This window comes from Bolinopsis microptera, chromosome 1 (assembly GCF_026151205.1).
Source record: "Bolinopsis microptera isolate Bmic1 chromosome 1, MBARI_Bmic_1.0, whole genome shotgun sequence".
In the NCBI taxonomy this organism is placed as follows: domain Eukaryota; kingdom Metazoa; phylum Ctenophora; class Tentaculata; order Lobata; family Bolinopsidae; genus Bolinopsis; species Bolinopsis microptera.
This window is the reverse complement of record NC_087072.1, coordinates 24,807,567-24,833,273: the sequence shown is the minus strand read 5'-3', so window position 1 is coordinate 24,833,273 and position 25,707 is coordinate 24,807,567. Positions and strand designations below refer to the sequence as shown.

The window sequence follows — 25,707 nt, the reverse complement described above, 5'->3', positions numbered from 1 at the left end:
AAGATTTGGATTAGATAATTTATCACAATTAAATAATAGGTAAATTAAAAATTAAAAACGTTTATAAACATTTTGATTAACTTGAATAATAGAACATACACCATCACGTAGATTAAATAACAGGTAAAAATAAATAAATGCAATAAACAGACGTGTCTAGACGGTAGAATATTCAAATGTGTACAATACCTTTAAATAACTGTATATGTATAATTAAATAACTATTTACACGTCATATCTTTCAACTTAGTATTGTGCTTAACTAGATTGTTAAACTGGTTAACTCTGTTTGATGTTTGAACTTTCCTATCCTATATAAATATTTTCTTCGGATTTCCTGACCCCCATGTTCTTCAGTCCGTCCTGAATAAAGCATATATTCAATATTTCAATGCATATTATCCTCAATAAGTCACTTTTTGAAAAATTAAAGACTTAAGATATTGATGAACGATGGTCCCGTCCTATCTTTACCATTCTTCATAGCTTTGCATCTATCGTTATGATCGTACTATTTTGGATTGAATAAAGTTTACTTTTATTATAATTGGGGGATTTCAATATCGATTGGGCGCAACTGTCGTATCTGTTTAAGCAGTTTTTTAATTGGTTTTGATTCGTCATCTCCCATGGTAGCTAGATCTAGATTGGGCGCAGCTGTCTAGCAGCCATTCTAAATGAGGAAACCTAACGCATTACTTATTATCTAATTTTAATAAATTATCTAATCCAAATCTCTTTTATGTCTTGAACACATTGGTTCAATCTAGAACCTTCTACCACATTCACAAGTCGTAAATGGTGGTTATTCTTTAAAATATCGAGAATTGTACAAGCTCAAAATATCGAAAGTGAAAATTTTCAGTTGATCATACGTTTTACGTAATTGTGAACATTTTTGTCCGAAATGTATTTTTGACATTTCTGAAAATTTACTAATTATTTAATTAATTGATTAAATAATTTATCTATTCAAAAGTTGTCGTAGAAAAAGTTGTTCTTCTTTGTTTTCTAAACACACTGCTTTAAACTAAAATCTTGTAAGATATTCAGAAGTTGACTTATTTGCGAAAACCCAATATGGTAAAAAGGTGGTAAAAAAGTGGTAATTGTGGATTTTGCTGACGTCAGAAATTTTGGAAACTCTCTGAAATGATTCCTGGGACCTGTCCCGACCATTTCCCATTGAAATCGCTTTGTTGCGAATTATGTCCAACGTAACCCTTAAATCGACCACTTTTCCCCTGACTATAGGTTGATATTTCAGTGCAGAAGTACTCTAGAGATTTGAAAAATGAGAGAAAATCGAAATGTCTTAAAGTACAGCAACTTAATATACATACGAGTCAGTCCTCGAGACTTTTAGAAGACTTATCTACTATTTCCTTTATCATAAATACATACTTTGTTGCGAATTATGCCCGACAAAGGCTTAAATTGGGACGTATTTGACTTTACTAAGACATAATAGGGTCATGTTTTCATTTCTACCTGCTTTATTTTATGTGTTTATATATATACGTAACAGCATTGGTAGAATTAACATTAGACTAAGTATTCCGAAACCCTCTTGGACCTTGGTGATTAGATAATATTTCAGTCATAGCTAGTTACTTTAGATAGCAATCTAAATTAACAAAAAGATGGTGGTTGTTCTGCTGTTGTTGTTATGATCAGCAACAAGACTGCAACTACTGATATTACTAACAATCCAAGCTGCAGCGATATTTAAAATAACAGCTGCATTATTTGCAGATTATGTATGATGGGAAACAAGAGTTCGATGCAGCAGTCACAATAGTCTCCCTCCTCGGGATATTAGTTGTGGTAGGCACGCTCTGGTACAACCTTGAACCGATAATCATTAGATTTTTGGAACAAGATGATACGACAGTTCTACTTCTAGTTGACGCAGAGGAACATCCTCACAAAGATGTGGACAAGCAGGTTCCTTCCACTGAGGTAAAGGAAGAGACCTCAAACCAGCGGGAGTGGTTGCCAGGGATGTTAGCTAAGGAGCAGTATGAGACCTCAAACCAGCCGGAGTGGTTGCCAGGGAGGTTAGCTAAGTGTTTCGCTCTGCAGAGGACAATAGAGACTCTCTTCACCACCACTACTAAACCGGGACAGGTGCTCTGTCTGAACGGCATCAGGGTTCTCAGTATCAACCGGGTGGTTCTTGGTCACGCCTATTCAGCATTATTCATTGGTGGTTATTCGTACATAACAGAGCTCGTCAAGCGAAGAAATTTCATAGTGGTTTACAATGTTATTCCCTCTGATTCTTTCTTTGCCTTGAGTGGGTTTCTGGTGACATATCTCCTGTTAAAGCAGCTTGCCAAAAGAGGTGGTCTCACTCCTTTACAATGGATTGCATTCTATGTACACAGGTATGTGAGACTAACAGTGCCATATTTGGTAGCCCTGCTGATTGAGGGGTGGCGTTATAGATTCCTTATGACTGGACCACGTGCACAGCAAACACAAACAACTGATATGGGCAGTCATAAGATGTGCGAAGAGTACTGGTACACCAACGTCCTTTACATCAACAACTTGGTCCCCTGGAAGGCTGCAGCCACATGTCTGGGACAGGGTTGGTATCTGGCCAACAATATGCAGTTCTTCCTGATAGCTCCTCTCTTTGTAGTGCTCCTGTTCGGGACACCATTACTTGGAGTGCTAGCCACTGGTGGTACTATGATCTGTAGTGCTGTATCCGCTGCTGTCATAACAACTGCAGGCAGTAACCTGGATGAAATGTGGCTACAATACAATAAACCCTGGATCAGGATAACACCGTATCTAGTGGGGATATTAGGGGGCTGGTTTTATTGGAAATGGGGAAAGCAGATCTCGGATGGAGTGAAGACTCTGCCAGAGTGGCAGAAAGTGATGTGTGCTACACCAATATGGGCAGTAACCGCTGCTGTAGAGTACGCTGTGGTGTTCGGGTTGTGTGATGATGCCCAGAATATGCAGAAAGGGAATCCCGATGAAGCGGAAAGTGTGTTTTACCAGAGTTTAGCAAGGATTGCATGGTCTCTGTCACTAACCATACAGATTCTTCTCTGTCAGTGTGGCTTGGGAGGGTTCATAAACTCCTTCCTCAGCTGGAGTGGTTGGCAGATCCTCTCCAGACTCACCTACTCCGTCTTCCTCCTCCATTTAGGTCTGATAACAGCGCTGTTTGGTCAGATGAAACACACTCTCTTCCTCAATTCGGACTTTGAGTTTGCCGTACTCTATCTGGGAACTCTGGCTATGTCATATCTCTCTGCTGCTTTGTTGTACCTGGCTGTGGAACAACCTGTCGCTAATCTAGAGGGTATCACATACAGGAAGAGCATTTAGATCAGCTTGATTAATAAATATCATGCAGGGGATGACACCTGTCACTACCGATTGAAATATGTTTTATTATGAACAATCATTTATTATTTTAAAATTTCTAAATTTGGTGCATTTTATTTTTAATCGTGTCAATAGTGGGTGAATGTAATAATCCTCTTCTGATATTATCTGTTGCTAATTTCTGAAAAATTAGCCGATTTCAAAATTCGTGAGTCTGGAAACAAAGTAGAATAACTGTTAATTATGCGTAATTAAAAGAAGCCAATCTATAGATTGGCCTTTTAAAGCTATCTAGCGGTTTAATAATATTCTCATACTGCAAGGATGCAGGGAGTTCTAGTTTTTCCTGGGTGTGTGAGACACTCTACCATACACCACACGCACCAATTTTAACATTCCACGTACCTGGTTCGGATACACCGGAGCGGGGGGATCAGGTACTAAGTTCCCCCCCCCCCCCTCCCCGACCGGAGACGAATGCTTTAAATTTTTACCGCACATGACCTAGACCTAACTTTAGACCTAAGAGAGTATTGATTAGTGCTAAGGAAAGGTCTAACGTTTGTCTTTCACGCTAGTTTAGATTTTTATTCTTCATCTGATAAACGAAGTCGTCAGGGACCTTTTTGGAGTGTGACGTCATGGTCGATACTGCGAAATCCTTATTGGAGGCCTGTCTCCCGCGCCGGGTTGTATGTATAATATGCTAAACTTTATACAAACATTGTTTAAAATTTAACATAATGTCTATATTATATGTAATTGTATGTCCCAGGTTTATCGTGACATGTCAAGACTTGAATCACATAGATCTCTCCGGATGTAAGCTCCCTCCCGACGTTCTCAAGTTACTACTATCTGGAATATCCGATAATATCCTTCTTACAGAAGTTTACCTAAACCTCTCTTTTTGTGAGGTATTATTAAATGGAGCTCATATCACTGCTATGTCTTTAAGCTTATAAATTAACAGTCGCATAATCATAATATATTACAATCCAGGTGCTTTCATCTCTAAAATTGATTATCTACATTGTACATTACTATACTTTATCAAAACCAGCCTATTATATATATATTAATAAATAATTTTGAGAAAAGAAAAAATAACTAAAATGAAGCTACTATAAATTTGGCAGCTACTTCCTAATCTGTATATTAATATCATTGCTTAGATAAGTTTACTGTATCAGTTTTCGGTCCACCGGGTAATGTTAAGCAAATATCGATTAAATCTAACTCTCGCTGTATTTAAACATCATTTCTACTGACAGTGCTTGTATTTTGTAGGCATCCTCCGTTATTAGCATTATCTCCCATTCCTACCCTCTGAGAGCTGAACAGTCTAGTGTATCTCGCAACCAGTGTTGTTGTGTAAGTTCTGAAGGTAGGGTTAGTCAGGAAGTATATAACAGGGTTCGAGAAAGTGGAAACAAACGTGGTAGCCACCGTCCACCTCAACTCCACCGAGTCAGTCCAGTTCTGACGGTTCTTCAGAAAGTACACGAAGTGAGGCAAAATGGAGGCCAGGAACACCCCTGTTACAAACACCACGATGGAGACATTAGACCAGTTGATGGTGGTGTGAGTATGTTTGAAGGCTATGTAGATCAGAATAGCGTTCATGATGACGAGAGCTAAGCAGGGGCCTATCTGAAGCAGTATCGCACAAACCAGATCCAGTCTGTTGAAAAAATATCTCGTGACGTTGGTCTCATGGTCCCAGCAGTAGCACAGATACTCTGAGAAGGACACCTCCAGGTCCCCGCTAGCACCCCACCCCCACCTCCACACGGGCTGGGTCGCGCACAGCACCACCGTTCCCACGGTAACCGATACTCGCTGCTTCCACGTGCTGTGAAGATTCCGCAACGGATACCGACACCTCAGCACCTTGTTGAGGGAGAGGATGTTGATAAGGATCATGTTGGAGAGGACAGCACAATACCGGTACTGGGACACCACCTCACACGCTACTGTTCCCAGGATCCAGACCTTACCAGCGTGCAGGGTGATGAGGATGGGGAGGAGGAGGAAGAGGAGGTGCAGGATATCAGTCACAGAAATGTTCTGGATCAGCCACACTGACATCTTGTCCATCTTTATTGCGCTGTGTTTGATGGTGCTGTGAAGGACGAACAGGTTACCTGATATACCAAGGATGAGAGACATGTAACACCAGGTCATGTAGAGATTGTCAGCTGCGGTTAGATTCATCTTCCCTGGGGTGGAAATTGTGTGGAACTGTTTGTGTCACTACAACCTTGGCAAAAAAAGCAGTGTCGAAATGAAGAAATATCGTAACGGCTCTTATTATAGCTTTATAGACACTGTTAGTATAGCTATTATAGCCTCAGTTAGTATTCTAGTAATTAAGCCAGCTGTTACGCTAACAGCCGTCTAATAATATCTATAATGATAAATAATGTTAAACTTAATACCTTATCGGACCTTATTTGGACGGAAATTACATGAACGGACATAATTATGAACAGACATTAATATGAACGCTCGAAGGCATTCAAAACCATCAAAAATCCAAATTTTTTTTGACGTTTTTTTGACGTTTTTTAAATTTCAGCAAATGATTTTTAAATCCATTTTTTATACAGTTAGTAAGAAAAACAGTAATTAAGCAGTAAAAGTGTTTAAAAATGTGTACATGATCAGTGTCTAATATCACATATCATCTTCATCAAATGGGTTTTCGTGCATGAAATAGTCCATGCTTAAAGTATCAGTGATTTCTTAGCTTTATTGAAATCTTTTTTTATCAAACTACCCCGGTCCTGCATTTCAGTGTTAACTTTTACAAGCCATTCGGCGTGAAGTGGTTTTATCTTAGACAACCTTAAGGTTAACATCACGTGGAGCTTTCCTAGCACTGTTTTATTACCGCCCCCGAGTAATATGAACTATAACAACGTCGGACAATGTCCTTGGCAACACGATTTACCCATAATATAGACGCTGGAACAAGTTTGTCATGTTGGCGGGGACTAGTTGTTGAGTGCCATAATTTCGTTGACTTTTTTCCGTCAAGTGACCCTTGAAAACATCATATACTAGTAGTAGTAGTAGTAGAGTTTTCTGTGCCTCCGGCAGACCAATGAGAAACTTTCCGTCGTTAACTTACGGCACAATAAAGTTCTCAAAGTCTAGTTGTCATATTCTGGACAAAAAGTTCGAAATGGAAAAATTTTTGAAAACATTTCAACGGACTTTATTTGAAAGGACATTAAAGTGAACGCTAGGGCCTCCAGCGTTCAAGTAATGTCCGTCCAAATAAGGTCCGATAAGGTATACGAAGGCTTGATAAACGTACAAATTACAAACAGCTGACCGTCTGGTATGTAAATACTGTGGAGAGTAGGTGTTTAGTTGGTTTATAGTTTACGCTGTGTGTGTGGGAACAATAAAGATGGAGTAAACCAATTAAAATATAAATGCACGTGTGGGAAGTGCACTATTGTTTAAATATTTACTACAGACCACTCGTGTTATAAATTATATCACTCCGCTTAGGATCTGGGGCTAGAATAAAAGATTTTAATAAACATAGAGAGGCTTTTAGCACCGCAGTAATCTGATAAGCTAGCACTGAACTATAAACTTACTTCATACTATCAAATCATCATAACGAGAACGTGTTATAGACTGGGTCCCAGTGTTATACTGTTATACTTATAGCTTTATAGTTGCGTAAACAAACCCGCTCTTCCTGACCAAACCAACCTAGCCTATTATATATATTATATACCTTACTCGGGAATATTATAGCGGGTTAATTTATGACTGGGAAAATTAATAACCGGGAAAAATATGGAGGAATTTCCCAAAACCCGCCAAATTATCCCGGTCATGTATTTACCGGTGGCCGACCTTTCAAGTTTTTTTCCAGAGGTCAACAAATTTTCAACCGAAATTTCTGTTTTTGTTACTTGTTAAAGAAGCTATTTCAATTTACAGTTACTGATATTACTCAGAAATAGAAAAAAAGACACGTCTAGTATTTGAAGGAAAATAAATCTATAGCAATAATAAGTCAAATCTTCATTAAAGCGTATTCTCATTCTCATTATCGCTAATGTCCCCTCCATTATCATTATTTATATCACCCTGCTGCTGACCGTCAAATTCGAAGTTGTATTGTTGTCTTAACAAAACTTTCATTTTGTCCGCTAATGGGCCACTGCTCTGAAGGTCAGCCGGAGCTTAATTTCCTGCCCACCGCTTGGTATTGGGGAACGTCTTGGCTTTGCATCTTCAACTGCTCCAGTAATCAATCCACCGTGGACCATGAAATAGTGGCACAGTTTACTCACTTCATGGGCAAGAAAAGTGAGAATCACGGTCCACCCTGAAATCTGATTTCTATAACCAAATTGTGATTTTTATAACGAAATTATGGTAGCAACCGCCAATAAAGTTACATCCCTCCATCCACTGCTTCAAAAGTCTTCTCTAGCACATATGAGACTTCGGGTAAAATATGATGATCACCACCCCCTTGGAACCCCATAATCTGAGTCGGCGGGTTTTTTTATGACTGGTAAAATTTATGACCGGGAAAAATATGGCGGAATCTTCCAAAACCCACCACTTTATCCCGGTTATAATAATCCCGAGTAAGGTAATTAATTCATGTATATGATTAGTTTATGTAGATGATGAATTCATGTATATGATTATACTAGTTCATGTAAATGATGAATTCATGTTTATGATTATTACAATATGTATATGATTAGTATGATTTGTATGCAAAACGATTCTGAAACCAATTTTCTGTTGCAATTGAGAGGACGCAACCAGATTCATCCTCTACTCTGGTTAAAAAGAATCAATTTCATATGTGCAACAAGGGAAACGCCAACTTATGATATAATATGGTGTAGCAAGCTGAATAGAAACTCAAAATGTTGCGAAGGTATTTTAATGTGTAACACGAGTTGGTAGGTATTGAATTACAGTGAGCGACATTAAACCGATGAATATTGTTACAAGATATATCCATTGCATTATTCATATTAATTTCAGCAATAATCAAGTCAATCAAAAATGTGCCAAAATGCGACTAATTTGAAAACATAAGCGCCATCAAGAAAATTTTAAATTTCTTTAAAATTTGCGATAACTGGAACAGAATAGGATTTGAAATAGTGAGAGCACGAAACATCAACGTTTGTTACGCGACAACGATTTACCGATTCAGAATGAATTCAGTGCTTCAGTCCTCACCAACATTTTACGCAAAATATAGACCAGTAATCAGTATGTGTTAAAATATTTTCCCTACTCAGATTTCATTTCTAACCTAGTATATAGTATAACGCAATAAAAGGCATAGTTTTGATCAGACGGTCATGACTTCCAGACTTCTGACTGGAAAGTAAGGTTAAGAATCCTTTACGTGCACGACAGTCCCCTTATCATGACACTTCTAAAATAATTTAACGTTAGTCACCATACCTAACCTCACATCCTGATACCAGCTAGGAATAAGCGGAATCAGACTGCTAGCATCACTGCTCCCCTCTCTTACCAATGTGACAAGCTTGATACTGAGCAGTAACGAGGGTGAGGGAGAGTTGAGCACGCTGCTCACTGCTCTACATGGTTACAAGGGGGTCAAACACCTCGATATCAGTGACAACTTCAAGTTAAACAAACTCAAGTAAGTTTCAACGGTGGGTAATTAAAGTTTATGTGTTGCTGATTATCATATTCTTAGTTTTAGACTTAAGTTTGCACGGATCAGTCAGTGTAAAATTTCTTACTCCGATTTCACGATATCACTGTACCAACTATCATCTAAAATAGAATCTTTATTAAATCGTTTCAGAGATAAGAGATTCTTTGTGAAGACACTGATATCATTAGTGGAGGACAAGGAGAACACAATACAAAGTCTCAATATCTCTAACTTGAAGTTGAAATCAGAACTCAACCCTTTTATAGGTCAGTTACAGAGCCCCACCCCCCCCCCCCCCCCCCCCCCCCCCATTTGTTATTTTGTTAAGGATAACAAAATAACAAATGACACAATTACAAGGTGACACAGTTTATCAGATATTGTCATGTTCTTATTGAACCTATTCCAAAATAAAAATAAATATAAGAAGATTGAGATTTTAAGGAATTCCCGGCACATTTCATATCCACTTACGTGAATAAGCGGCGCTTTCCTTCTGTTTACTTATTTAATTTAGTAAGTCCATCATTAGACAAACATAACTTAAGGGCGGTAGAACTATTCGATGACCCAGTAGAGGAATCTACGAATCTCTCCAAAGTATTCAAAGTTAGTAACCTCTCTCTCTCTTCAGGATGTCTAGCATACAACAAGAAACTAAGAGAGTTGGATATGAGTGGTAACGCCACCCTTAACTCAGGAGCTAGGGTACTTGCCCAGTCACTTTCTGTCAACAAAACCCTCAGGTAATGTTCTTTATTTATTATTTAACTTGTTTTTAGCGAGGAATTGTTTTTATTACGGAGTTATATTTTACTGACAGTTGTTATTGAAACTCTTATATCTTTGAATAATTGTAGAAATCAAGCTGACAAGCTATTGCTTCTAGAAAACGTTTATGCTTCTAGAACACACCACATTATGCGGAAGAGATTACATAGTATTACCAGTACCACAGTTTAATTTTGTGGTATTGCTTCCGAGTTAATCTTCTGCAACAAGTTCAAGTTGACAATCCCTAAAATCTAGTTTCCTAAAATCTAGTTTCCTAAAATCTAGTTTCCTAAAATCTAGTTTCCTAAAATCTAGTTTCCTAAAATCTAGTTTTTCTCACAGCAGGAGAGGGCTCTCTAAGATGAGATTAAACCTCTAACCCGTTTTGTTCCACCCTCCCATGTCGTGGTAAGATCGCATACTATGTACCCTGTATAAAGCAGCAGCAACCGCTATTTATCTGTCTATACCACATACGTGTTCTGTAAATATTGATCTGTACTGATCACCACTTGATTTCTTTTAGGGGTTTTGAATATTTTAATGGTGTAAACAGTTTCTTAATAATACCACATACGTGGTGTGAACATCATTCTGCTGAAAGATGGTGAATTAACTCCCGCACCCGCTTTATCCTGATTGTTCATTGTAATCAATCACGTTGGTGAAGTTGAGGGTTTAAATAGGAGCTCATGGTATTAAATGTTTTAACTAGTCTGCTAACATGTGCTGTTTGTTAAGCCTCACTGATTGTGCCGTCTATATTGTTTAACTTTTTCATTGGAACACTATACACAATTTAATGCAACTATTGAGATTTATTAATGATCAACGTGATATTGACATTGAAAACTGTATGTATAAGTTCAGTCTTTTATCGTATTGTTATAGTGTCCCACTGTTATCAGGGACAAAATGAAATCGCGGCATGTGCGGATTTTTCCCATTATTTGCGACAAATTTTATGTATAGCCTTATGTATAGTCTGTTAAAAATCGCGGTATCGATTTTTTGTCCCACTGTTACTGTTGCTACGCTACCGGCGGCGCTGCACGTTACTGTTGCTACGCTACCGGCGGCGCTGCACGTTACTGTTGCTACGCTACCGGCGGCGCCGCACGTGTCTGCCTCGCAGAACGTGCCTTTCACGGCAGTTAAATAAATTTGCTACACTACTCTAATTCTGGTTAACTAACTAACATAATATGTAGCAAGCTGGAGCTTCAGATAAAGCTCTTCTCTGTCATTAGCTGTGTACCGTGTGTGCTATTGTTATACAAACACTACAGTCTGTATATTGTGGACACAATGATCTGTCCTCCGTTTGTTTTGATTGTGTATCGAGAGTTTGATAATATGTTGAACACTAAAGGGCCTGTTCACTCCCTCTCTCTTAGGGACTGAATATTCAATTTTGTGTTGGATAATAATTGAGAATGTTTATGTTAGAAACGGATTGGTAGTTAACTATTTTCTGAGTAACCTAATTTGACTGTCGATTTGATCAAGTGAGCGTCGTTTCCCTGGGTTGTTGTGCAAACTGTTGTGTACTGTTTTATGTGTGTTTGCTCTTGATCAGGTGAAAGTCTAGTCTATCTTTTGTAAACTCAGCCTGGTAAAGTGCTGATAAAGTGCTGATAAACTTGTTATTTGCGCTTTATTAAGCCTGGTAAAGTGCTGATAAACTTGTTATTTGCGCTTTATTATTGGTGGAACCGGCGTTGTAAACTCAGCCTGGTAAAGTGCTGATAAACTTGTTATTTGCGCTTTATTATTGGTGGAACCGGCGTTGTAAACTCAGCCTGGTAAAGTGCTGATAAACTTGTTATTTGCGCTTTATTATTGGTGGAACCGGCGTTGTAAACTCAGCCTGATAAAGTGCTGATAAAGTGCTGATAAAGTGCTGATAAACTTGTTATTTGCGCTTTATTATTGGTGGAACCGGCGTTGTAAACTCAGCCTGGTAAAGTGCTGATAAACTTGTTATTTGCGCTTTATTATTGGTGGAACCGGCGTTGTAAACTCAGCCTGGTAAAGTGCTGATAAACTTGTTATTTGCGCTTTATTATTGGTGGAACCGGCGTTGTAAACTCAGCCTGGTAAAGTGCTGATAAACTTGTTATTTGCGCTTTATTATTGGTGGAAGCGGTGTTGATTTGTGATTAAGTGTATGGTTTAAAAAGTGGTTGTTATTTGAAAGTGCGTGTGAGAACGCACGTCTGATCTATGAGTAAAATAGAGTTGATAAGTAAACCTCTAATATCTATCGTCACATTTTATCTGCAAGAAAAAGAAATTCAGAAATAACTTGGAATTTGCACGAAAATACCGAGACTAAGAATTTTCAGAAGCTCCAGATCACTGATCAATCATTAAACTGTGTGCACTGTGATAATAAAATTAAGTACATCAGCTAACCGAGCTAACTTAATTAACTTATGTTTTTAGGACTGAAGATATGCACCTCTTGTTAAAGTGAAATGTGATTTATTAATGTAAATGCTAGAATAATCTTGATTCTGTGTACCTACAAATAGTATTAAGTAAAGTTCGTTGTCTGATACACTTCATGTTGACCTCTCACCCTATATCTAATCGCAATAATATTTTGATTTGGAACCAACGCTTTGGAACCAACGTACAAACTTAATTTAAATCTAATTCTACTTCTTTCTCTTACACTCTCAGGACAGAACTTCTTCTTTACTCACCTATCACATGTCTTTACTTTTCAGCAGCTATAATTTCTCTCCTCTATTCTGCACTACCCATCTATTGTAACCACATTTCAGATCAAGTAAGATAATTGATGAGGTAAAATTCCTTACACTATTTACCTGGTTTGCACATCTCCGTCACGTGTTTTGATCACGTGACCAGCTTGGAAATGAGAGGTGACGGACTAGGAAGAACACCCGTGGATCCATATCTAATTAGTGTACATATTTTGTGATCGTGTTTGCCACACGCGGGTGTGCTCTGTTATTACGAGTGATCAGCAGCTATTACTCCATTATTTTATTAGATCGTGTAGCGGAGACTGGGTATCGCGTAGCGGAGACTGGGTATCGCGTAGCGGAGACTGGGTATCGCGTAGCGGAGACTGGGTATCGCGTAGCGGAGACTGGTATCGCGTAGCGGAGACTGGGTACGCGTAGCGGAGACTGGTATCGTGTAGGCGGAGACTGGGTAATCGCGTAGCGGAGACTGAGTATCGTGTAGCGGAGACTGGTAAGCGCGTAGCGGCGACTGGTATCGGCGTAGCGGAGACTGGGGTATCGTGTAGCGGAGGGACTGGGTATCGTGTAGCGGAGACTGGGTATCGTGTAGCGAGACTGGGTATCGCGTAGCGGAGACTGGGTATCGCGTAGCGGAGACTGGGTATCGTGTAGCGGAGACTGGGTATCGCGTAGCGGAGACTGGGTATCGCGTAGCGGAGACTGGGTATCGCGTAGCGGAGACTGGGTATCGCGTAGCGGAGACTGGGTATCGCGTAGCGGAGACTGGGTATCGCGTAGCGGAGACTGGGTATCGCGTAGCGGAGACTGGGTATCGTGTAGCGGAGACTGGGTATCGTGTAGCGGAGACTGAGTATCGCTTTACTCGTTTCCTGCTTGTGTTTTTATTCAGGAATGTTAGTTTAGTTAGTTTACGTGCGCCAAATTGTTGTGCTTACTTGTTGTTAAGTTAATAGATTGATTAATTTAAATTGATCATCAGTAATTTTGTTTTAGGAAGATAGCCCTAGATAACAACCAGATATCTCTTCAAGGGTTTAAAGATCTAGCAGCAGCTTTCTCTCTGTGAGTCTATATTTAGTAATTAATAATGATACAGATCAGCAAATGTTGATTACTTTGTAAAACAGCAATCCAGCTTGCACTGACAGAAGTAAGAAATGATTTCTGTGGAATGCAGATTTTAAATTAAATTAAATTTCTGTGGAATGCGGATTTTAAATTACCAATCCTTCCACAGAAACACCACCCTCCAAAGTTTGGTATATCCTTATCAAGATATAGGTTCCTCTTCAAGATCGAATGAGATCGCTTCTTGTATTAATAAGGTTAGTTGCTGTCTAGATATCACCCTATCGAAACAGTGTACATATTTTATAATTGTCTATTCGTCGTTATTTCGTATCGTTACAATCTCACTTCAATTCGTCCTATCTTCCTCGCATTTTATTTACAGACTTAATGCAGCCTCTCTTAAAATAGCGAGTGGTAAATTTTGACAAATATTTGATAATTTGGCTTTTAATCTCTTAATCACAGCCGGATCCACCTATAAGAATTAAGAAATGGTGCCTTTCTAGCCGATGATTAATGACAATTTCCAAATACATGTTTGCAACATGATGTTATTATATTGTGCACAAATTATTTAATCATAATTAATCTCTTCAATGTGTTTAGTAAATGTACGCAGCATAGTTGCAGCACATACTTTTATCAAAAGTTTGAAATTGTTGATTGTGAAAAATGCGCGCTGCTAAAAGGTATGGGCGCAATAATGCAGCTGTTAAAGCCGCCCTAATTGTAGCCGATAAGATAATAAGTAGTTAACAACACCCCTCATGTAGATAAGGTATAATGTACTATAACCCTAGTCCCTAACATTAAAATTGTACCGCACTGAAAGAGCAATGACCGATACTTTAGCCGCAGGTAAACTGTATAGCCACTCTGTTGCGGTTCGTTAGCCGAAACAAATACCGCTGCTTGTAACATGAGGCCCGGAGTAGTCTGCACATTCTACTCGAGCTGATAACGTTTTCCTTGCATCTCAACCTTGTATTCTAACAATGTCTGAATCACATTCTGTGAGATCATCAAGTGGTGGCTCCCACGGGAGGATCCAAGACTCGACCCTCCTGGAGAGTGTTAACGAGATACGGGACATGTTGACCGAGATATTATCCATGACAAGGTCGAACAGTGTCGTGTCCAGCTACCCTCCTTCTTCCACTCAGGGCAGTGAGCTGCATGATGATCTGATCACTGTTTTTGCGGAGGAGGTCACTACGCTCTCACTTGATGATCTGCGAAACACGATACCTCCTTCCCGCTACATCTCTACCTCGTTAGATGGTGTTTCTACTTCACTTGATATTCATGTTGTAGGATCGGAGGTGGCACCTTCGTATGCTTACCAATATTCCTTAGACGGTTACCCTGCTTCTGCTCCGGATATTTTAACCTCCGATATGACTGGAGACGATCCTCGGCGTGGTTCTAACCTAAAAGAGCGTGAAACGGAGGATCATGCGAAGGATCAGTTGCTAGATAGCGGACGAATTACTACTCATCATGAAGGATCCTTCCTCGCTCCAGAATCAGATCATAATTGTGTTTATAAACTGGAGTTCTCTGACTTAGAATCTCTCTCAAACGTGTCCGATCATGAAACCGCGGGGGAAGCCATTGATTTTTTTATATCTGGAACTGAAGACGATATTTGTGGTGATGGTCTTTGTCTCAATAACCATTTTTGTTGCTCTCGGTATGTAAACCCACGCTATGCTGTAAACTCCCTCTCGTATATGGACTCTCACTCTGAGGAAGAATTCCTTACCGCTCCTGCTTCTCTTTTTGGGTCACGAGACTCTTTGATCACTGCATATCCTGTGAAATCCTACTTGAGTGATGTGAAGACATCAAAAAGAGAGAGGGATGTCAGTTGGATGGTGGGGAAGGTCGAGAGATTGTTGAAAAGTGATAGAGTGATATCCGGCAATGTGAAACATATTAGAAACTGTCTGAATCAGCTTACCGAGCCTAGTGACCATCCAAACGTAAGTTAAGGACAAATAAATAAAATATGGTTTTTGAAACATAAATCGCTGATTTCCTCTTAATTGCTTTTCAACAAAAAGTAATTAGACAAAAACTCTAATTACAAATCATAAAATAAACACTAATTGGTCTTATCCTAGACAATACCTCACTTAACTACTTTATCAGTTGACATCTTCAACTACAACATTTTTAATAAAACCAGTCATCTAAGCTACGCACACATGCTACATGAAGAGGTCTCCACCTAGTCGTTGGAGTGGCCTGTATCAAACACATCCCTTGTACGACGTAACAGGTTCCATCATTCCACTTGGTTCAATGCTAACTGACGTACTGTATATCGATTGATGTTGTCAACACCTGTAAAGTTAGCAGCATCCTCGAGTACACAGGCCATCCAACCGTTTCGGGGTCTCCCTCGTGACCGCTTTCCATAGTTAGGTTTCCAATCCAGTAGAAAATTTGGAAACTTAGTCTCTGGCATTCTTACAATGTGTGTGTACTACCGTAGTCTAACAGAACCGATGAAAGTGTATACTGTATAATTATATATATTATATACTATATACTTTGGAAGTGCTTAAACAGGCAAAATTCTTAAAGTTGCCGTTTTTTGCCTTAAAACGTCTAGATAGGACCATGGACGTAAGTTGGTAAAATATTTCTGTGCTTAAAAGGTTGAGTTTAGTCAATGTCTCATGTCTCTACGACCTTGCCTTCAATCTGTCTCCGCGCCTCAACCTTTAAGACGCAGGCACATCTCAACCGTTGATACTTGATACATAGGGACTCGAGAGAGTCCTCAAACTGGGGTACCAGGTGCAGTGTGCACAATAGTGTGGTTGGAAACACGTCTTACTTTTGTTCCTAAGTCAGTCCTTCTGTGATTTCATCTAAGCTAGCCAAATTAATTAACTTTAACTTTCGGCCTTGCACTTTGTCTTGAACAGCGGTCCTCGGAGCAGACTGTTTCCATCAATTTAATATGTAGTTGTTCTTCTTACAGTTTAAAAACTGTAACTTTTTATTTCTTCCACAGCAGCTATTTTCTTACAAAACTAAAAGAAACTAGTTTATAACTTTAAAGACTCATTAGGACCTTCTTATTTTTACGATCCATAATCATACCTTCTTTTGAGTATTATTGTTCATCGCCTCTGTTAATCCGAGCCCTAAACCAGACATCACCCTGAACACATCCTTAATCTACTCCTTATCTTTCACATGATTTATTTATACCTCAGAATTTCTCCCAACTCAGTTACATCACTCCTGCAGCTACTGGTTACCTTGCCAGACCAGTAATTAACCGTTATCAGGATGTTAACCTCTAGTTCATCCTAAAATATGGAGTCTTAATAACTTTTTTACCGCGTACCATTTGCAGATGACCAGTGTCGTAGAGAAGAACAATTCACCAGATATTGCAGGAGGTGACCTGCTCCTTCATCAACAATACTTTATCCTCAACTCTTCTGAGAATCTGGTAAGTCACTGAGAGCGAGTTTTTGCTTTTCAGCTATTTATCTGAAAATGCAACGATTTAAAATATTATGTGAGTTTTGCTTTCCAGTCAATTATTCAAAATTGCAACTATTTATTTCGCCAAATTTTGAGCCTTTAGGCACTCTCGGGTTGGATTATTCAATAGCGTAGTATATAACGTTGCCGCACACGATTCATGAGTTTTACACAACAAATAACTTGCAAGGTTAATTTCTTACACTGAGTTTCCTGACAATTCAAGATGTATAAATCTAGCATTATATCCTCATAGAAGTTTTTGCGATTATATGGGCAGGATAACTGGGGCTAGTTGAGCTCTGGTTGTGGGCATAATAGAGGCAGAATATTCAATATTGTAACTTTACAACATTAGATTCCAAACTATAATACTATAATATCATCTAACTATACCTATAACTATGATATTATATCTAATCGTGAATAAGTGACTAAATTTCAATCTGTTGAGCGCCATGAATTACGTTCTAGCTTGATTAGTTATACATTCGCCAAGATTTAATTCACCCTTGTTTTTTTATCGCTGCATTATCAACTTGCCATCAGATAATAATAATAATGAACTTTCTGGGAAGGAAAATTGTATTCTATATGTTTTTTTCTTTCCTGATTTTAAATAGTAGTTCTTCTTTTCGATGTTACGTCATGAAAAACGTTTGACCCTAATCATTATAGAACGAATAACCGCCGATGGTGTGAAAAAGTGTGGTACATACTATATATTTTTACCAAAAACCGGTCCCCAAACATATCAATAGTGCGATTCCGCACCCACCGCACCTATATGTTACCTCTGTGGGTGACCGGTAAATAAACCGGTAGACTATTCTCAACATTCTGCGCGATTTTCTGATTAGATGGTACGAAACACTTTTTCCCGCTTTTGCTTTTTACAGATGTTAAAACACTGTTTTCACCATCTCTTGATATTCTGTCTCCAAACACGTACCATATAAAGTGTTCATTTCACCTGGTAATTAAGTCACGGTAACACCAACTCCTTCCTGACAACAACAACAGCTGGTCAGCCGTGACACACCAGTCACGGGTCACTACACCCTGACTCTCACAAACACACGACTCTTGTTACCTGCAGCCCTCATAACAACCACCCAGCTGGGCTACATTATAAAACACATTCTCTAAATATGCTGACCCGGCCAGACCCCCAAACAGATCATGTTACCCGCCTCCCACCACACAACTCCCTGTATAATGCCTATTTGAACGGGTCTCATCTCGGATTTCAACGAGTTCTCGGTAGTGTTCAATTTCTGGTTTACCTTGCGTGCGTGCTGTCTGTTGGGTAGGAATATGAAGAAGAGTACTTTGAAGGTAGGAACTCATGTAATGTGGGGTTAATTAATTAATTAATCAATCCAATTATACACTCGGATGTAATTAATCCAATTGTTGTGGAGTTAAGCTGATCATACTCATTACGTAGCCAGATGTGGTCTACCTTGTGTATATATATTAGTTCTCTCTCCGTCTCTACAATATGTTGTTTTCGGTTTGTGTATTATATTGTACATCTTTATTTGACATTACATAATTGTATAATCATATGTCCTTCTTCGTTGCAGTAAAAATCATGATTGTGATATTTAAGATTCATATTGTAACAGGTTGTGATTATCTTTCTTGTTGCTTTAAGGAAGCAGCGATTGCAGGGAACTATTTTGATGTTGCCATGGCAAGTCCCCATACATCGTGGTCCGGTAGTTTCATTGCGTTCTAATATATGAACTCAAACAAAGCAATTTCCATAGCCCAAAAGCGACTGTAAAGTGTGGACTGTGTATTTTGTGTGATGAAGTACTGCTTGAGGTGATAATAATACACATAAAATAGGAGGAGGGTGTCAGTTACAAGTTACAACATTCTTAGCTCAAAGACCAACTTCATATGAGAAAACAAAAGTATTTGCTTTATCTGCACTTTGAATTGCCTTCTGAGTCAGCGTAGACCCCTTGTTTTTATACTAGCAGGAAGTTTAGAGGTATAAGGTACTTAGTATAGTCACGTGACATGATTGGAAGTATCTGGAAAGTGACACTTGACACCAGCTCCCATCTCCCCACTGCAGCAACCTCATTAACTTGTTATTTTTACACTTGCTACACCCAATCGTGGCTGTTGGGGCTACTCTCCAATTTTACATTAATTGTCCATCCTACCGTGTTTGTTACTAGTGTAGTAGTAGTAGTAGTAGTAGTAGTAGTAGTAACCTAGTAATAACCTTGTTATGAGTAACCTTGTGTAACCTTGTTATGAGTAAACATGACGAGGTAGTGACTAGTGACGAGTGGTGTTCACATGGTGATGGCTTTACTTATGAAAGTCATTGGTAGCAATAACATGCTTATTGCTTAAGTGCTTAATTAGTAATAGTCATTACAGTTTAATTCTCGTTGTCTTCCTGTCTTACCTTGTTATCTTTTCGCTTTCAACATTTTTGTGTTTTGTCCTTAAATTGTGTTATGTTTGGGACGAATGTACAACGCACTGGGAGATGGCTGATAATTTCACCCCTCGACATTAGCCCGGTTCATAAAACTAAAATATCATCAAACTGAAATTTATATAGGCTTATCTGTTGTGCCTAAGGCCAAATAAAATAACTACCAAAAACTTTTCAAGCTTCAACTCCAACCGAAACCACCGGCTCCTGCCACGCCCATTTTTTTCATCAATTTTTAACAGGTAAAAATCTCCATATCATCAATTTTGACACGAAAGAGTGCTTTTAAGTTTTAATGCTCCAAAATGTTCACATCATACCATTTGTAAACAAGGTGTCAAGGTTGTTGAGTCAGGGTTTGAGTTAGTGTTATGGTTAGGTTTGGGGATTAATTAAGGATCATGGTTAGATGTACGTGTGGGACGTGCGTGTTAAATGCTCAGTATTAGGGGGTAAAAAGTAGTGGGATGAGACATTCGAGGATCAAATATCGCACACCTGGATCGTTCAGCGAGGTATGCTGTTATTCCTGGACTGGGGAGTTGCAAGAAACTCGATACACTACTTGTGTATTCATCAACATACCCACAATCCAGTTTTCGCACATTGGTATACTTGTAACCGTTGTATCAAAGCTTATGGAATGAAAGCTCCATAATTAAATGATGTAACGTGTTTTTGCCGGGCTTTCCTTGTAATATTATACCTATTCTGCAGAATTTTAAGGGAGCAGTTTTGATGTAGAGTTATTTCATTACTTTTCATGTTTAGTTCATATTAGGAAATCATACATAAGAAAATCATTTTTCCGGATTCAAAGTCTGTCATAAGTTTTGAGTATAGAAAAGTGAACTTGAATCTCCAGAGTTCGGGCAAACCACTTGAATCTGAATTATATATATGTATATAAATATTTTCTATTGGCATGTTAATTTGTGACTTTTGTCTATTGTTTCATCACTGGCAGTTCAACTTGATCGTCCGTCGACGAAGATTTTTTTTCTTCAAACTTTATACATATCGTAAAAATGCCACCACTAGGCAATATAGAAATATTGCTAACTTAAATAATAAATATCTAGCCTTACTACTTTGTAACTACGTCAGATCAATGAGCATGCAATGACCTGCTAATACATTCTGCATGTTTACATGGTACCTACACTGGTACACTGATCTAGGCACGTTTTATTTGTACAACTAAGTGATATATTGTACAACAACATATTATTATTAGTAGATAGGAAGAAGATGATTACGTTTTGTTGTTTTACTATTTACCATTTACCGAGTGCTCAGGTTGTCTGAATTATGAGTACATAATAATCTCATATTTTTACTTGACTCTTGTTCTAGGTACTGACTCTTGTTCTAGGTACTGACTCTTGTTCTAGGTACTGACTCTTGTTCTAGGTACTGACTCTTGTTCTAGGTACTGACTCTTGTTCTAGGTACTGACTCTTGTTCTAGGTACTGACTCTTGTTCTAGGTACTGACTCTTGTTCTAGGTACTGACTCTTGTTCTAGGTACTGACTCTTGTTCTAGGTACTGACTCTTGTTCTAGGTACTGACCCTTGTTCGAGGTACTGACTCTTGTTCTAGGTACTGACTCTTGTTCTAGGTACTGACTCTTGTTCTAGGTACTGACTCTTGTTCTAGGTACTGACTCTTGTTCTAGGTACTGACTCTTGTTCTAGGTACTGACTCTTGTTCTAGGTACTGACTCTTGTTCTAGGTACCAACCCTTGTTCTAGGTACTGACTCTTGTTCTAGGTACTGACTCTTGTTCGAGGTACTGACTCTTGTTCTAGGTACTGACTCTTGTTCTAGGTACTGACTCTTGTTCTAGGTACTGACTCTTGTTCTAGGTACTGACTCTTGTTCTAGGTACTGACTCTTGTTCTAGGTACTGACTCTTGTTCTAGGTACTGACTCTTGTTCTAGGTACTGACTCTTGTTCTAGGTACTGACCCTTGTTCTAGGTACTGACTCTTGATTTAGATACTGACCCTTGTTCTAGGTACTGACTCTTGTTCTAGGTACTGACTCTTGTTCTAGGTACTGACTCTTGTTCTAGGTACTGACTCTTGTTCGAGGTAATGACTCTTGTTCTAGGTACTGACTCTTGTTCTAGGTACTGACTCTTGTCCTACGTACTGACTCTTGTTCGAGGTTATGACCGTAAGGTTTTTATTTTGATATGGATCTTATAAGATTAAGTATAGGCTATACCTCCAAACTCCCAGTCCTGGGTAAACAACAGGAGTAAATAACATTGACAACAATATAGTCAATATGAATAAGCTTACCTAATCTAACGACCGAGATAAATGTTTATACGCGAAATTGGTCAAAACAGTTTAGAATGATAATGTCAAATCATCGTGTGTAACTAATAAAGTTAAATATTTCGACAAATTTAACAAGCATTTTATGATTTATCTGAAATCACTTTGTTGGTGAACTGTAATATAACAGCGCTAATATTTATTATGTATAACAAAATTGTAGGTTCAACTATTTGCACCCATATTATTATTATGCGTTACTGCCGCCTGGTGAAGACCGACAACTACCGAGTATAACTGACTCTTAAAAACTGCAGACCTGTATTACTTCCGCATTTTCTATCATCTCAGCGTAACGTGTCTGATATAGCTCACAGGACGTTACCAATCCATTGACGGTCATTTCATCATGAACATTGTCCTCAGTTATACTATCGGGATGAAGGTGTTAGGTTTCAAATTTCATAGTCACATTATTGTTTAGGTTAAATATTGGAGGTGTGTCAACAGGTGGTGTATATTAGTAATATAGACCATCTGTAATATTAATATATCAGTGTCCCTGGCCACTAACCACTAACCTTGTGGCAGGTATTTTGGTTGTGGAGCTGTTATTTTGGTTGTGGAGCTGTTATTTGGGTTGTGGAGCTGTTATTTTGGTTGTGGAGCTGTTATTTGGGTTGTGGAGCTGTTATTAGGGTTGTGGAGCTGTTATTTGGGTTGTGGAGCTGTTATTTGGGTTGTGGAGCTGTTATTAGGGTTGTGGAGCTGTTATTTTGGTTGTGGAGCTGTTATTTTGGTTGTGGAGCTGTTATTTTGGTTGTGGAGCTGTTATTTGGGTTGTGGAGCTGTTATTAGGGTTGTGGAGCTGTTATTTGGGTTGTGGAGCTGTTATTTGGGTTGTGGAGCTGTTATTTGGGTTGTGGAGCTGTTATTTGGGTTGTGGAGCTGTTATTAGGGTTGTGGAGCTGTTATTTGGGTTGTGGAGCTGTTATTAGGGTTGTGGAGCTGTTATTTGGGTTGTGGAGCTGTTATTAGGGTTGTGGAGCTGTTATTTGGGTTGTGGAGCTGTTATTTGGGTTGTGGAGCTGTTATTAGGGTTGTGGAGCTGTTATTTGGGTTGTGGAGCTGTTATTAGGGTTGTGGAGCTGTTATTTGGGTTGTGGAGCTGTTATTAGGGTTGTGGAGCTGTTATTAGGGTTGTGGAGCTGTTATTTGGGTTGTGGAGCTGTTATTAGGGTTGTGGAGCTGTTATTTGGGTTGTGGAGCTGTTATTTGGGTTGTGGAGCTGTTATTAGGGTTGTGGAGCTGTTATTTGGGTTGTGGAGCTGTTATTAGGGTTGTGGAGCTGTTATTAGGGTTGTGGAGCTGTTATTTGGGTTGTGGCGCTGTTATTAGGGTTGTGGAGCTGTTATTTGGGTTGTGGAGCTGTTATTTGGGTTGTGGAGCTGTTATTAGGGTTGTGGAGCTGTTATTTGGGTTGTGGAGCTGTTATTAGGGTTGTGGAGCTGTTATTTGGGTTGTGGAGCTGTTATTTGGGTTGTGGAGTTGTTATTTGGGTTGTGGAGCTTCGCACGCCTCTTTCTTAGCTGGTACTCGAGTATAACAAGATGCAATATCCTGCATGTTATTCGTTATATCTATAAATTTGTGCAACAATTAATTGTGCAATTTTCGTCAAAATTGCACAAATTAAGTCAGCAAACAGTAAATGACGCATATGCCATATACTTAATTAATGTGCATACTTATAAAGTTCGCAGACTCAGATTTACGGCCGTAAATTTTGCATCATACAATACGATGTATGTAATTGTGTTTTGTTTCTGTTGATCATTAGTGGTATTTGGGTTGTGGAGCTTGGCACGCCTCTGTCCTTGCTGGTACTCGAGTATAACAAGATGCAATATCACGTATAAGCGCTTTTATAGTATGTTATATGAGCGTTATCTGCTGTAATTGAATGTTCATGCGTTGTAACCATTTTTTGTATAACTTCACCGCCAACAAGAATATCTATTAAGATACAATCTACATAACCTGACCGCACCAAAATTTGGATGAATCAAAAGAAATCTTTTTGCAGATTTGACATAAATTGTTGAGTGAATACTGATTATGGCATACTATACTCAAAACTGCGTATGTTCAGATATGAGCGCAAAACTACTTAAGAAAAGTCTACCATATTTCTAAAGAATTTAACAAACATTTAGCGGTATTTCCAAACGTTCCCTTCTCGTTTAATCTCGGTCTTCCTCTCCAACTGCAAAGAGAAAACATCTTTGTACTGATAAGATCAAAAGCTAAGTTTTGAGAATGTTCGTGGAATTGATAATTTATTCGCAAAAATTGAACGGGAGTTATATTTGAACGGGAGTTATGGAATGACTCTAGTCTTGATTCCTTTAACAACTCTTTCTGTCAAGCTCTCGCAATATTAATCAAACCTAGCCAAGAATTTCCGGAGAATCAAGTTTGCTCATGAAACTAATTATAATGTCGAAAGTATCGGCCAAGATTCCAAGAGTCCAAGTTCACGTAATAGCTTTCTACGTATTATGTAGTTGCAGTTCTTCCTGTGTCTAACCTGTCTTTAATACAGATTGTAATACAAGTGCCGTTCCGTTTCAAGCAGCTTAACAATTTGGTGGCGTTGATGAAAGATGGACAATTGCTGACCTCAACATTATTTCTTGCCCGCACTTTATTTCATTTAATGTATGATCCACTGACTGTTAGCATGCATTTTTTGAGTTCATGAAGTTTCCAGATAAGAACGTAGTTGACGAGTCGCATGTGAAATGTTCAAAATTACTTATCATGACGATTCACGATGTTGCGACAAAGGAAACAAGCTGATTTCCGGAAGGTGTCCTTGATTTCCTTGTCGCAAGTATGTGGTGATGAGAATTTTTGAACATCAATAATTTGTTGAGTTGCCTCTCTTTTCACTATATTTGTTCCAACGCAGGAACAAGGTACAAAATTATTAGGGAAAGCAATCAAAATTTACATTTTTTTGTACTCACGTTGGCCTTAGTTTCAATAGTTTGAAAGAACAAATTTTTGTTTCTGGTGTGCATTGAATTTTAATTTAAAACAATTACTGATTCTTTATTCTGTTGTACTTGTAAGCCCCTTATTTTGTCTTGACTTTAGAAATAGAGGTAAAGGATTTAGTATTATTGATGGATTGACGAACACTATGGAAAGACTTTTAGATGTTACTGAGGTTACTGAAACAATTAATATATGAATTATTACGGAACTTGGATAAGATATTATCCTTTACTAAAGGTGCAAAAAAGAGGTATTCATTTTACGGGCAATTCAACCAAATTATTTGGCTATTTATTCAATTTGGAGACGCCCAATAATCAGCTTTATTTTTATTTCAGCAACTCGATAAGGCGGTCGTAAATCTCTACGACAACCTGACCAAAGCGCAGGGTAGAAAAGGAGAGGCTTTCATCAGAAAAAAGAAAGAAGGACTCGACCTGCTTAAAGAAGCTGAAAAATGTTATCAGGTGATCACAAATCCTGATTTAATTATCATACATTTTTTTGCTCTTCTTCCCTGTCATTTCTTTTTCCAAGTTCATTCCGCCACCATAAATTTTGACTTTCGCTTACCTTCCCATCATTTAATTTCCATAGCTTACTTCAATATAACACTTGTTCGTTCAGTGATTTTGATTGATTGAGGAGCACTACCCAGAGGCATTACTCGGCACTAACGCCTTAAAATCTTTAATTACAATCAAATATAAATATATGCACACAATGTATAAAATATTAATAAT

The 25,707-nt window shown here is 38.5% G+C and overlaps 2 protein-coding genes across 2 annotated transcripts in view; both read left to right on the top strand.

Moving 5' to 3' along the window:
• Positions 1-25,707, top strand: part of LOC134825886 (F-actin-uncapping protein LRRC16A-like) — a 59,720-nt gene that overhangs the window by 9,057 nt on the left and 24,956 nt on the right. Inside the window, exons 13-20 of the mRNA XM_063838075.1 lie at positions 4,130-4,271; positions 8,850-9,031; positions 9,200-9,315; positions 9,684-9,795; positions 13,558-13,626; positions 13,802-13,889; positions 17,012-17,110; positions 25,303-25,431. Of these exons, the coding sequence (XP_063694145.1) occupies positions 4,130-4,271; positions 8,850-9,031; positions 9,200-9,315; positions 9,684-9,795; positions 13,558-13,626; positions 13,802-13,889; positions 17,012-17,110; positions 25,303-25,431 (937 nt within the window). The remainder of the gene's footprint in view (positions 1-4,129; positions 4,272-8,849; positions 9,032-9,199; positions 9,316-9,683; positions 9,796-13,557; positions 13,627-13,801; positions 13,890-17,011; positions 17,111-25,302; positions 25,432-25,707) is intronic.
• LOC134823486 (O-acyltransferase like protein-like) lies at positions 1,759-3,354 on the top strand. Its single transcript, XM_063834973.1, has one exon. The coding sequence runs from the start codon at positions 1,759-1,761 to the stop codon at positions 3,352-3,354; it is 1,596 nt and encodes a 531-aa protein (XP_063691043.1).